The sequence below is a fragment of the Vanessa cardui genome, chromosome 18, assembly GCF_905220365.1.
Source record: "Vanessa cardui chromosome 18, ilVanCard2.1, whole genome shotgun sequence".
Taxonomy (NCBI): domain Eukaryota; kingdom Metazoa; phylum Arthropoda; class Insecta; order Lepidoptera; family Nymphalidae; genus Vanessa; species Vanessa cardui.
In genome coordinates, this window is record NC_061140.1 from 8,366,194 (window position 1) to 8,379,091 (window position 12,898).

General features: G+C 31.5%; 1 protein-coding gene across 1 annotated transcript; it reads left to right on the forward strand.

Moving 5' to 3' along the window:
- The first annotated feature begins 2,926 nt into the window (after positions 1–2,926).
- On the forward strand, positions 2,927–10,854 carry LOC124537215. The gene is made up of 7 exons (XM_047113971.1): positions 2,927–3,285; positions 3,913–4,188; positions 4,513–4,854; positions 5,426–5,772; positions 6,270–8,909; positions 9,795–9,900; positions 10,295–10,854. Exons 1-7 carry the CDS (start codon positions 3,001–3,003, stop codon positions 10,829–10,831), a joined length of 4,533 nt encoding a protein of 1,510 aa, XP_046969927.1. The 5' UTR covers positions 2,927–3,000; the 3' UTR covers positions 10,832–10,854.
- Positions 10,855–12,898: the final 2,044 nt, after the last annotated feature.

Consider the following 12,898-nt stretch of genomic DNA (forward strand, 5'->3'; position numbering starts at 1 on the left):
TAAAAAAAAAAGTAATATTAACGAAATGTACAATAACCATTTCTACATTTAAAATTACTGAACCACCTTTTATACTCGTAAAAGTTACATGCCTAGAAAGTCTCGTATTAAGCGTAAATTATTAATTATTTATGAAATATTGAGAATTATATTAGAGCGTATTAACGTACATACGTAGTTATATAGACCGCTTAATTTTGTTTTGAGACTTGGAGCCTTAGTGTTAGAAATTGAAGACTTTATGATAATGATAAATATCTGTTATGATAGATTATTCGATTTAATGAAGATCCGATACTTTAATGAAAGTATATTATTAAGTAATAGCAAGTTTGCATCACGTTGTCTCAAACTAACCATCACATAGGTTAACTATAGCGTGTATATATGACGGAATTTGTTTATAGGAGTAGCTGCGCCTGTTAGATGTGGTGGAGCGATAATAATCACTAGTTTTAGAACTTTAAATAAATTGATATCACTGACAAGAATTCTTGACAAGGAATAACATAACTTATTTTTTAATGAGTGCAATGTGGTTTGTGCAATGAATTCGATCATATAATACCTCCAGAATATAAACATCAGTAAAAATTATTAAAACAGTATACGGAAATTAAGGTGCTGCCACATTATAAGTATCTATGGAAAGTTTTAAAACGTTATCAAATTCGTTGCATATTTTTTTTTCGGTCCCTGATGAAAGCGTTGTAAGTTGTATATTTGTTGAATAATATTTTATAACTATCAGTTCGGATATAACTTTCGAGGCAGATATAACGTTTAATCGCATTAGTGTTACAAGGAATATTCGACATCGTTTGCTACAATTTGCAATGATTTGTTAATTAACAAATGTTCAAAAATGTTTTCTAAGTGTGGCAGTACCATTACATTCAAAAAAGATTTACATTTATTTGACCTACAATTGAATTGGTATCATCCCGTATACCAAAACAAAAACAAACAAATAAGAACTTGTTTAATTATTAAGAGTCGCAATCACGAATGTTAAGAATCGTTTTTTTTTTTCATAAGAGTTTGGATAACTTAAGTCAAATTTTATACAGCCATCATGTATCATTTTTAAAAGTATATTTCGTTCATTCATTTAAATTTAAGAGTTGTTTAGCTTACAAAGGTAATTTTAAACTTGACATGAACTTGTAAGAAGAATGATCTCTATATTTGAGCATGTTGGTTAAAATAACGGTAGAATATTTATTTGTAATTAACCGTTGTATCGCTATAAAAACCTTACATTCACACTTTTTTAATACTAACACAGTTAATATAATTAAGATGACTTAAATTATTTAAAAACAAAACTTAAATAAAACAATCATCATTTCTCTTCTTGTTAGTATCTAGAATCAGTGACGATTATCGCGAACACTCTCGAAGAAAGTCTGTTAAACGCGCGTGCAATATTTTTCTACTTCTTACTCTTTCGGATCGTTAGTATATCAGCGTACACGACAAATAGAAGGTTCGGTAACTATGGAAGTGCCTAAGTAAATTAACTTGCATCTGTAGACTTTACAGCAAAATATTTAATCCCAGAACCCGGCCTTAGTGAGTTTATTTAGTGTGCCTTTAGTAAAACTATTTAGTAACCGCCCATATTGACAGAATAGATTTTAAATACCCATTTAAAATTATCTTAAATTTAGTTACGAGTAAAGTTGTTTTGAATGGATATTTCTAATCTCATCTCCACTCGGATCAGATGGTAGTTTGAGGAATCTGTTCTTAACGTACGAAGTAATTTCATTATGAGTTACCTATCTCATCAACATAGCATTTAATCATGAACTTTTAATAATATATCTTACGTTGACCGCGTTGGTTTGCTTTTTAGACACTCCATAGGTTAAGTAGGAGTTTTATAATATTATAATGCAAATGCAAACGCAGTGATAGAACTGTAACACCGTATTCGCTGCCCATATTTATAGAGTGCAATTTTTATAACTAGAGACGAATAGAAGGGAAACATTGACGTGTAAAATATAAAATAGACGGTCTAAAGGGCACTGTTTTGTATTTTTGACCTCATTGTCTACAAATGTTATGATCATTTTCTCATTAAAATATTATTAATATATGCTAAATATTTTAGCAAAGGATAAAATGTATTCCTTTTCTTTAGTAAATAAAATATTGAAACTTGGAACTGTTTTTTATTACTCTATGAGAATAAAAATATCTTATAGTATTGATGATCCAAACTATTATCAATGATTTTATGATTTCTGTGTGTCATCTATAATTTAAAATCTGATAAGGATGACGGGAGAAAGACTCATTTAGAATCATTTAAATTTTTTTATTAATATTTTAGTTAAAAAATGAATGCGCTGATATTGAACTGAGAAGAAACTACAAATACTTAAAAATATTTTAAGATCTACAGTAATATTGTAGATCTAATATTGCTCTATATTATTTTCCCAAATAGTTAACATATACATATATGAGCCTCGGAAGTGTACCTTCTTGGACACGTACAAAATACATATTCAAGGCAAAAATGACTTTCAATCAACTAATCGTCGCTCTCATAAACTATTTCCTTGAGCAAAAATCTGTGAAAAACATAAAGTTCAATACGTGCCATTCCTAGGTATATATGTATAGCTTTGGTATATAACTGATGAGTTTTTATAGTTAAAACATTCACGGAGACAAAAATGATGCTGAATTGAGAGGATTTATAGTTAAAAAAATGCATATGTATTAAAACTAAAGTAAAAACTGTTCCATACAAAAATACAAATAAGAGTAACAAAAAATTGAATGTGCTCTCAATAGTACCAAGTTTAAATGGATACTTTTCCTAATATCAGTAATTCTCATTATGCGTAGAATGAAACGTGCTCCGAAATTTGATCGTATTTAAAGTCAACTGTCAGTGTCAGCCAATAGTTAATTTGACAGACAACAAGGAATGAAAATATTTCACAAAATATCTTAAAATTGCATTATTTTTTTATTAAAATGCAAAATAATTCACATAGACATTTCACATTTGATTATAAGCAATTTTTGATTGATGAAATTGCATTAGATGGCTTAGAAGGTATCGGAATTGATCTATTATGGAGACGCATGGAAAAGCGTATTTCTTCAACAATAACTTTAAAGATGAAGATAAAGTTTTGGAAATTCATCGTGGATTCGGAATCAATTATGCTTTACCAACTCAGCGAACCACACCCTTACATAGAAATCTTAGATCGTTTTTCAATAATCGAGGAACGCACTGGACACATGTTAGACCCAGTAAGTGTTAATGATGAAAAACAATCATAGCCAAAAAATATACCTTTATTTCAATAATATATATATAAGACATAGATACCCCAAAAAAGATCTCTTGCACTCTCACTTTGCTTGTTGCAAACTAAGTGGAATTAAATAACTTTTCAATTTATAATTAATAAAAGGAAATAATTGGTGTGAAAATGAAATGCATATACTAGATATTAATCTATGCTTGATCCACGTGCGGTCATACATTTTATATATATATGAAAAAGTCATAAGACATAGGCTATGTCTTTTTTGATATATACATGTATTTTGATTCACATTCATTAACTTCAGTAGTTTAGGCATGAAATTGTACAGAAAAAGTAATTAAATAAATTATTCTTTTTTCTAATATCTCTGCTGTGCTATATAGTGCTTAACAAACAGTTCTTGATTAATATATCTTTATTTATGATAAAACACATTTCTTCCATGAATCCTATGAATCAATTATAACATTTCAATTCAATGTCAAAGTTATTGCTATTCCTCCAACTAATCTAACATGGCTTTAAAAAATAAAAATAAATTTGAAAATATAATAAACTGCAAGTGTTTATTTGTAAATGAAATTGTCTATTTTTATTATCCTTTCAGCCTAATTACCTAGATGGTCCTTATGAGTTTCATCCAGTGCCGAATGAGTATGGTTCATGCCCTAATTATGATACAAGACTTTTGATACCAAAGGATGCAGTACAATTAATGACATATGAAGAAGTATTAATGCAATATGGCGATAAATTGGTCCTTGTTGCATCATTGGAAGAAAGATGGAAGTCTTTGGCATCACATTTACCGATGACATACTTAACTCAACTGACCCCTGTACATTATTGCATTTTAGAGGTTATTGGAAGAGGGAGAGAAAATGTTCGTAATCAGAAAAGTATAATAAAAATAATATAATTCATATAATTAATTAGTCAGAGAGCTCTGTATTCTTGTCTATTATTTTTCTTTACTGTGTCTTGTCTAAATTTTTCAGAAACAAATATACTTCACTAATTTAATTCACACAATGTGTTTGCATAATTTCTGAGTCTGAAAAAGATTGAGGTCCACCTATGCTGTTTTACATTTTTTCTTTTACTATTGGCATTAACTTTTCCCTTCTGTGTCTTTCAAGATAAATAAAGAAATTGCTACACTTTAAAAAGTGTTTCATCTAATAAATATTAATTCGATGAATTTTAGGGCCAAATGACAATAGGAATGACAAATTTAAACAAAATTGTAAAGCAACCAAAACTGTTATTCTACAATAGAAATGCACTACAAAAACTGGACTTAATTAAAAATCAGTATTGTACTCAAGTAACTGGTGGAAAAGCCATGAAGAGTATACTTCTTCGGTTAAAAAGGTTCCACCAGCCAACTCTGAAATCACTGCCTAAAGTTGGAAAGATATTTGAGATGGTCAAATATCTACTGAGTCAAGAAGATCATTCTGAACAAAATGAAGTGATGATCAAGAAAGGCTTGATGACTCCCCAACAGAGTAAGAGACTTCAAAAGGCCATCAATGTTTTCAGTTTTGTAAGTACATTTTCGTTATTATATTAATATTAAGCTGGATTGTTTCAAATTAATAAAAAGATAAATTTAATAATAATGTACAGTCAAGGTAAGAAAAGGTTTGTCACCTTAAGATCTATTATCATGTACTCAGTAAGGGCGAGCTCTATTGCATCACAATGATTTGATTTTTAGATTCAAAAGGTACTAAGTGTTTAAGACTCAATGAAGGAATGAATTTGAAAACTGATAAAGGTTTTCTTGGTTGACTAGGTTGACTTTACAAGTCATGGAAAAAAACACTAGATTTTTTTTTTTATGGCAACTATGAGCACTATCTTGTTTAGTTTTGTGTTTTTATTTCCTTAAATCAGCTGCTTCAAGCCTACATTATAAAAAATGTAATCCTTGCAACTCTTTTGAATATTATTCAATATTCCAAAAACATCCTAGTTTAGTAAACCAGACATGAAAGCTGCTGTACACAATAAATAATGATAAAATAATAAGTGTAATCTAAGTCAAAGGACTGTAGAACACTCTGATAATACTTTATTTTAATATATATCAATCAGAAACTCTTGTTTTACAGGAAGATAGGGAAGTTAAGTTAGAAAGAAATCCAAATAGCAAAAGTGAAAAGCAAAAAATTGTTGTTAAAAAAAGATTCATAACACTGGCGCCACAGAGTGATGAATCACAGTCAGATGAAGAAAGCAATGATGTACATCTGAAATGCCAGTACAAGGTTGGAGTCACCTTAATGAGACAAGCTTATGAAAGATTCTTAGATGCAGGTCTAAATGGATTGACACAAATCGAAGTAGCACAGCTTCTCGGTGTCGAATTCTACACAAGTAGAACTATTTGTAGGAACTTCAAGGCAAGGAATTTAGTAAGAGAATTCTTAGAAGACAAAGGCAGACAAAGAACTGCAAGGTATGCATAGTTCTTAAACATACACACACAACTCATTGTTTTTATTTTGATTAGTCATTTAATAAATTTTGACGACCTCCGTGGTCGAGTGGTGTGTACACCGGTTTTCAAGGGTACGCCACTCCGAAGTCCCGGGTTCGATTCCCGGCCGAGTCGATATAGATTATCATTAGTTTTCTATGTTGTCTTGGGTCTGGGTGTTTGTGGTACCTTCGTTACTTCTGATTTTCCATAACACAAGTGCTTTAGCTACTTACATTGGGATCAGAGTAATGTATGTGATGTTGTCTCATATTTATTTATATTTAATAACTTTTATTATATTAAATGAAGCTACCACCGGTTCGAAAGATAGATTCTAACGAGAACCGGAAAAAAACTCAGTTGATACTCTTTTTCAAAAAATTAAAAAGATATATTCAGATAGGTCAACTGGTCACCAGGTCATTTTATAATTAGCCAACCAACTATAACCATTTAATAATTTATTATTTTAGATATATAGCAATAGCAGCTACAAAAGAAGTGGATAAGGAATATGCAAATGAAAGAAATAAACTTATGAATTATGTTAACAGAAGCAAAGTTGTAAGTGATATAACAGATGTAAAGCCTATAGTTGAACCCAGTGATGAAGTTGAATATGAAGTACCGGTAAAGAAAATCAAGCTTGAAATGGATAACAAAGAAACTGAAGATTATATTGAGCCTGAAATAACAGAAATCAAAGTTCTAGAAGGCTTTGAAAATGTCACAGATTCAATACTAAAGTCTAAGAAAAATCCTACCTTGAGACAGTTGAAATTCGCAAATGGAATATTAAAAATAATAAATGAAGTTCAATTTGTTATCGGGTTTCAAACATTAAGCACCTTGGTTTCCAAAGAGATCGATGAGCCACCGATGGATACGAAGGCACTTAAATTATTTGTCCAAAAGTTAGTCAAAGATGGTCAGCTGAAAATTTTGAAAATTAAAAGACCCAAAAACTATAACAAGTTTACGTTTTTAATTTGCTCGCCTAACATCAAAGCCACAGATTCGATAATAAAAACCAAATACAAAGAAATTTGTTCTAAAACGAAGAAGAATGCCAAACCGAAACATAGCAATCCTTCAGAAATAACAAGACCATTATCTCAGTTTGTCTATCCAAGATATATGAAAATCCAGAAACTGCATGAATTTATCGCTAAATTGATATACTTCAGTGATACTAAGTTAGACCCGACTTACCCGCCTGGCTTTGGTTCACTATTCTATATTATACCGGAAATGACTGTTGAATTTGCACTTGGCAATATAAATAATATAGATATATCAGATATTTGTCATCTTAAATTAGGTGAGGAATCTTACACCACAAAATTACGAGACACGTCAGATCATTTGAGTAGGATTCTGCTACAGTCAAAAAGTCTGCAAAATTCAATAAGGGTCGGTTTAAAAGTTCTTGCGGTTCTTGGACTCGTTCAGTTGATCAATCAACCATCAGCAATCATGAGCAGAGATGGAAGTATCATCACTTATGTCTTTTACGTCAACCGAAATGCAAAAATAATAGATACATCAGGAAAGTGGCCACGGCATGACGCTGACATGTGTGCATTGGAGAAAACATATTCCTTTAACTCAATGGAAGATATTACACATTATTGGAACGAGGTGATCGCTATCAGTTCGAATACAACAATCAATATGCCGAAACGTGAGCGGTATAGATTAGTTCACCCAATGCGAAATGAGTGCAATGTAACCGACTATGATAATGGCGAACGGTTCGGAGATGGATTAGGACCGTGCGGTTTTGATTCAAGCATTTTCATGGACATACCACGTTTGTGGCGCACCTTCATCTTTAGAAATCCGACAGTACCACAACCACTACCAAAAAAAATCAAACCTAAAAGAATTCGAAAGATAAAGCCCAAACCGAAAACAGAAGTAACGAAAATTCAAAAGATTAAGAAAGATCGAACTACCGAAAAAGGCCCCGATAGAGTAACGCGCAAGAAAGCAGTAGATTCTCAAATTGTATGGTCAGAATTTGAAGATAAAATTATTATGATGTGTAAAGCTGCGATTACAATAATGAGTCCAATATCGCAACCTGGTTGTTTAAAGATAAGGAATACTGTGGCAAAGGATCTGTTAACTATAAAGGATATTAAGAAAACAGCATCTTATTGCCATAAGAGAGCTCTCACCCTGGAATCAAATTCTGTGCTGACTCATGAAAAAGACTGTATCATAAATGAATTAAGACGTCGCCGTAATCTGATAAAAAAATATGAAGGGTTATTGAAGGTTTTGAGGCTCCGTCATCACGCCAACATAACTAGATATGTTAATGAAGCTAGACTACCGATGATGGAATTAGTTTGGCTTATATCGCAGATAGAGAAAACAAAACCATTTCTGAAACGAGTACCCTGTATAGCCATGGATCTAAATGATTTCGATAAAAACTACACTATAACACCGTCATCCGCTAATCGAGCATACAATATGTACAAGACGCCTTTAACGTCTGGACCGGAATTTGCAATATTAAAGGAAGCTATTATCTTAAGCATTATGATGTCTATAAAAGAGTTATTAAATACGGAAACAGCGAAAAAAATATATCGAATATTCAAGGAATATTCTGAGCCAGTTTTGAGGAGTGCGATAGAACACCTTAGGAAATGTGGCGCGATTGCTGCTAGAGAGAAAATCTTGAACAACCACTTTAACAAGATCAACTTTGACGACATAGTCCAGTCGTCGTATAAAATTGCAGCAGTGTACAAGCGAAAGTGGATCAACAGGCTGGAGGCAGAATTTGGAGACAATTTAGCAGAAATTATAAACACTGACTTACCTCAAAATGGGTTGAAAGGATCATGTGAACTGAACTGTTTGCTGTGTGAAATGTGCAGTTGTGACGTTTTGGACATAATCTCTGACACGATACCCGTGGTCACCGGCTCTGCTGGTTCCCTTATGCAAGAAGAACAAATGAATGTGATTGATATGGAGACGAAGTACAAATTAAAATCTGGTATGGTCGGTTGGAAGGGTAAAGTTAGTCTGAACAACTTTGCAGAGATTTATAAAAATATAGAATATAAGAGCGTTTTGGAAACCTTGTCTAGGTAAGTAATTCGAAGAATATTCTAAGTTTAAGATACTAGTGACACCTTGACCAATAGGCTATTTGGCTGGTTTTTAAAATCCATTTTATATTATTTAGTAGAAGTTAAGGAACCCAGTAAAAGTTGTGTTTTTTATTTCTAGTACATATTTGCCGAAAAATATAATATAAAAAATTCCATATTTAAATAGCGCACAAAAACGCTACTTGGACAATATGGCGCAGCAATGGGATCGGTGACGTCACTTTCCTGTATTTTAAGTTTATAAGAAAGTGACTTCATCATAAGCCCGGCCAATCAGGAGTGTTTTGTGTCACGTGACAAACGTTTGAAAATTTACAATTTATTTATGGGTTTTTGAATAAATTAAGTATTATTTTCAACTTTCGTTAGTAAATAACCATTCTTAAACTCATAATATACACTGATTACAATAATTCACAATTTATTTTTCGCATTGTCAAATAGCCTATTGTCTTCAGTCATTTAATTTACGACATTTTTATATAAGACGTCTCCCAAGTTTACAAAAACAATATTACCAGTGTTGGTATAACTCTTTTGGTATCTTTCGTTATTATATATATTTTTTAATCTTGAGCCAGAAACAATTATTTGAGAACAGTTATACCTGATTATACTAACGTCAACAATTATAACTCAAAAAATTTACTATATACCTATTTCTTTACTTTGCGTACTTTCAAGTAAGATTAAATAGAAAGTTAAGATAAAATTGAAGCCTTAACTTTCATCGAAAGATAGTTGTTTCAGTCATCTATGTTTGATATTAGTTTTTATATTGTTAATAAAATTTTAATTATTGGAAATTATATTAAAAGAAAAAAATACCGTAGATAAATTTATTTTATTCTCGTCTTTCAGGGATACCGTGGTTAACTTTCCAAATACATGTGATCTCGACACTAATGACGTCATAATATCACATTTACTGGATAAAAGAGAGGGTTACACTTTTTCAGAACTAAAGGTAAGACCCTATCTCAACAACAACAACAACAACAGCCTGTAAATTCCCACTGCTGGGCTAAAGGCCTCCTCTCCTTTTGAGGAGAAGGTTTGGAACATATTCCACCACGCTGTTCCATTGCGGGTTGGTGGAATACACATGTGGCACAATTTCTATGAAATTTGTCACACGCAGGTTTCCTCGCGATGTTTTCCTTCACCGCTGAGCACGAGATGAATTATAAAGTCAAATTAAGCACGTGAATCAGCGGTGCTTGCCTGGGTTTGAACCCGCAATCATCGGTTAAGATGCACGCGTTCTAACCACTGGGCCATCTCGACACGACCCAATCTCATATCACATATAAATACATGAGAAATAGGAATCAATAATAAAAATTATTAATTTATTTCAGAAAAAACTGTCGATGGATCGAGACATTCTGAATGCTAAACTGGAAGACCTCGAAACGAAAACGGTCATAAAACGAGTGGGCATATACGAAAATCGGATAGTTTTAACGAAATACTCGAAACGTTATTTATTACAAGTGAGGCCAGACTATTATATAATACCCACACCGTGGATCAATCTAGAAGCAGAGATACAATATGACGTATTCTTCAAATGGGCGGGAGTTGTAATGAATAAAGTGTTCGAATGTCCCGGTTGTTCTCTAACGTTTTTGAGTAATAATTTCGAATTTATTACAACTCGAAGTGTGCAAGACATTTGCATATATTTGAATAAATGCGAATGTGTCACTCTCCATACCATAGAGAAGAGAGAGATAGATTTATTTTCTGATGATGAACATGTACCAGAGTTATTTAATTACATTAAGTATGATTCACCTGATCATATAATCGTATTTCCAGTGAAAAATTCCTTCACAAAATATGCTTACATAAGAAAAAATATGTTAAGCAAGTTAGAAGTAGCAACTGATTAATTGAATTTTATATTTATACAAACTAATTACTTCCCAAAAAGTATCTAATACATATAAATGGGATCGATAAGGAGGAATAATAAACAAATGTTAATAATAAAATTATTTCTTTTATTTGACTTACATTGGGATAGATTTTCGCATAAACCCTAAAAAAATATGCATGTAATAAAATTGGAGTGTCTGTTTGTAATATTAAAATAGCCCTTTTCTACTCAATGCATATACATATATTTATACACGGTACATATACCAAAATAACATTTTTTAAAATTTTTGTCGATCTGTGCATCTATTTGTTCCGGCTAATCTCTGGAACGGCTAGACCGATTTTGACGGGACTTTCATTGGCAGATAACAGATATTATAATAAGGAATAACTTAGTCTACAATACTTTTTTTTTAAATTCAAACGCGTACAAGGTCGCGGGCACAGCTAGTACGATATGTAATACTATGTCTATGGATGCTGAGACACAAATATCTTAAATTTAAGAAATACCTTAGATTATTCTTTTTAATAAACAGAAATATCAAACAAGAAATACTCCCAAGACTAGGAGGCCACACACTTACTAATATATACTTGTAATGCTTATTGGTTCAGAAGGTAGGTTAAGTCAATAAGTGTATCTTCGGTAATTGAAATTTTATAGAAGTAAAACCGGAAGTAATTAATTATTTTACATAAAAAATTAAACTTCTACTTCTCTAAAATCGGATGCATAGTCGACATTCCAATCTACATAACATAGATTATTTCGTATAGCTCAGTATAAATAGCAGTATTCGTAAATTAGTTCCAAGTGCCTGAGATAGTATTCAATACATGTTAGAATACACAACTCGATATCTAAAACAACGAATGTTCAAAAACAATATACAAATCATATTCACTTGACTTTGTTTAAAGTGTACAATACTAGTTTATTTTTACATATAATCCCATTTGGTTATTAAACCCATTACATTAATAGTTGTTGATAATTTTAAACTATGTATCAGCAAATAAGGAATAATTTGAACTAAAAAACAAATTAACTACATAGCTTATAAAGTTGTTCAACAAAAATGGTCCCAAATATGAACCTTGTGGGACACTGGAAAATTATACAAAATAATTAACAATTACGACTTAAGAGCTATCATCCAACAAAACTGTAAACCACGCATATATTTAACATAATCAGTAGAATAGCGTCTTTTACATCATATAACGCTTTACATAAATGTTTATATTGATTACAATAATGTTTATCAAAATATTATATAATTTTGCCGATGATACAGATAATTTCGCAACATGAGATTGCTACTTACCATTTTGACAAACTCAAACTCAAACTTAAATAACTTTATTCAATATAGAAGTATTACACTTTCTTATTGATGGTCAATTGAAACAGTACCACCGGTTCGGAAAAGAAAATACCCTGACCTGAGCAGAACCGGCGAAAGAAACTCAGCGGGTTTTTGTTTTGTCTCATATATTACATAAACAATTTAATATGAAATGAAATAGCCAGGAGCCTACCGTTTCATTCCCAATGTCTGTTATCGATCATAAAATCAATAATTACCATTTGCACACAAGCGTTCCTTAATAATTTATTTAAATTTGTCAACAGAGGCATTTTGAACGCTTTCTGGGATCCTGTTGTAAAACCGTATACATTGCCTCACTCGAAAGTTACTGACTATGTTGAACGATTCTTTAGCTCCTAGGTTATAGATTGCGCGAATAGCCCTCTTCTGCAGCACAAATATAGTATGGATAGCGGCTGCGTATATCATATTTAAATTAATATGTTATGTTATGTATGTAACATTGTCATATATCATACCCCCTTTAATTAATTCAGACTATAGACGTGACAAGAACGAATTCAATATTTTTGTTACATATGTTAAAAACAACAATATAGAACTTAAACACTTTAGACAATAAATTTTAACAGAAATATTGGTTCTTTGCTAGAAGACTAATAATATAGATTTATTGAAGACTGAAATGAAGATTATTTTCAATTTTTGCGTAAATTTTGGATAATTATACTCCTAATTACG

Bases quoted from the DNA above. Each gene is read 5' to 3' on its own strand.
- LOC124537215 (XM_047113971.1), top strand. From the start codon at position 3,001: ATGCAAAATAATTCACATAGACATTTCACATTTGATTATAAGCAATTT. The intron at 5,773-6,269 runs GTATGCATAGTT...TTATTATTTTAG, and splicing joins GGCAGACAAAGAACTGCAAG to ATATATAGCAATAGCAGCTA. The intron at 9,901-10,294 runs GTAAGACCCTAT...AATTTATTTCAG, and splicing joins ACACTTTTTCAGAACTAAAG to AAAAAACTGTCGATGGATCG.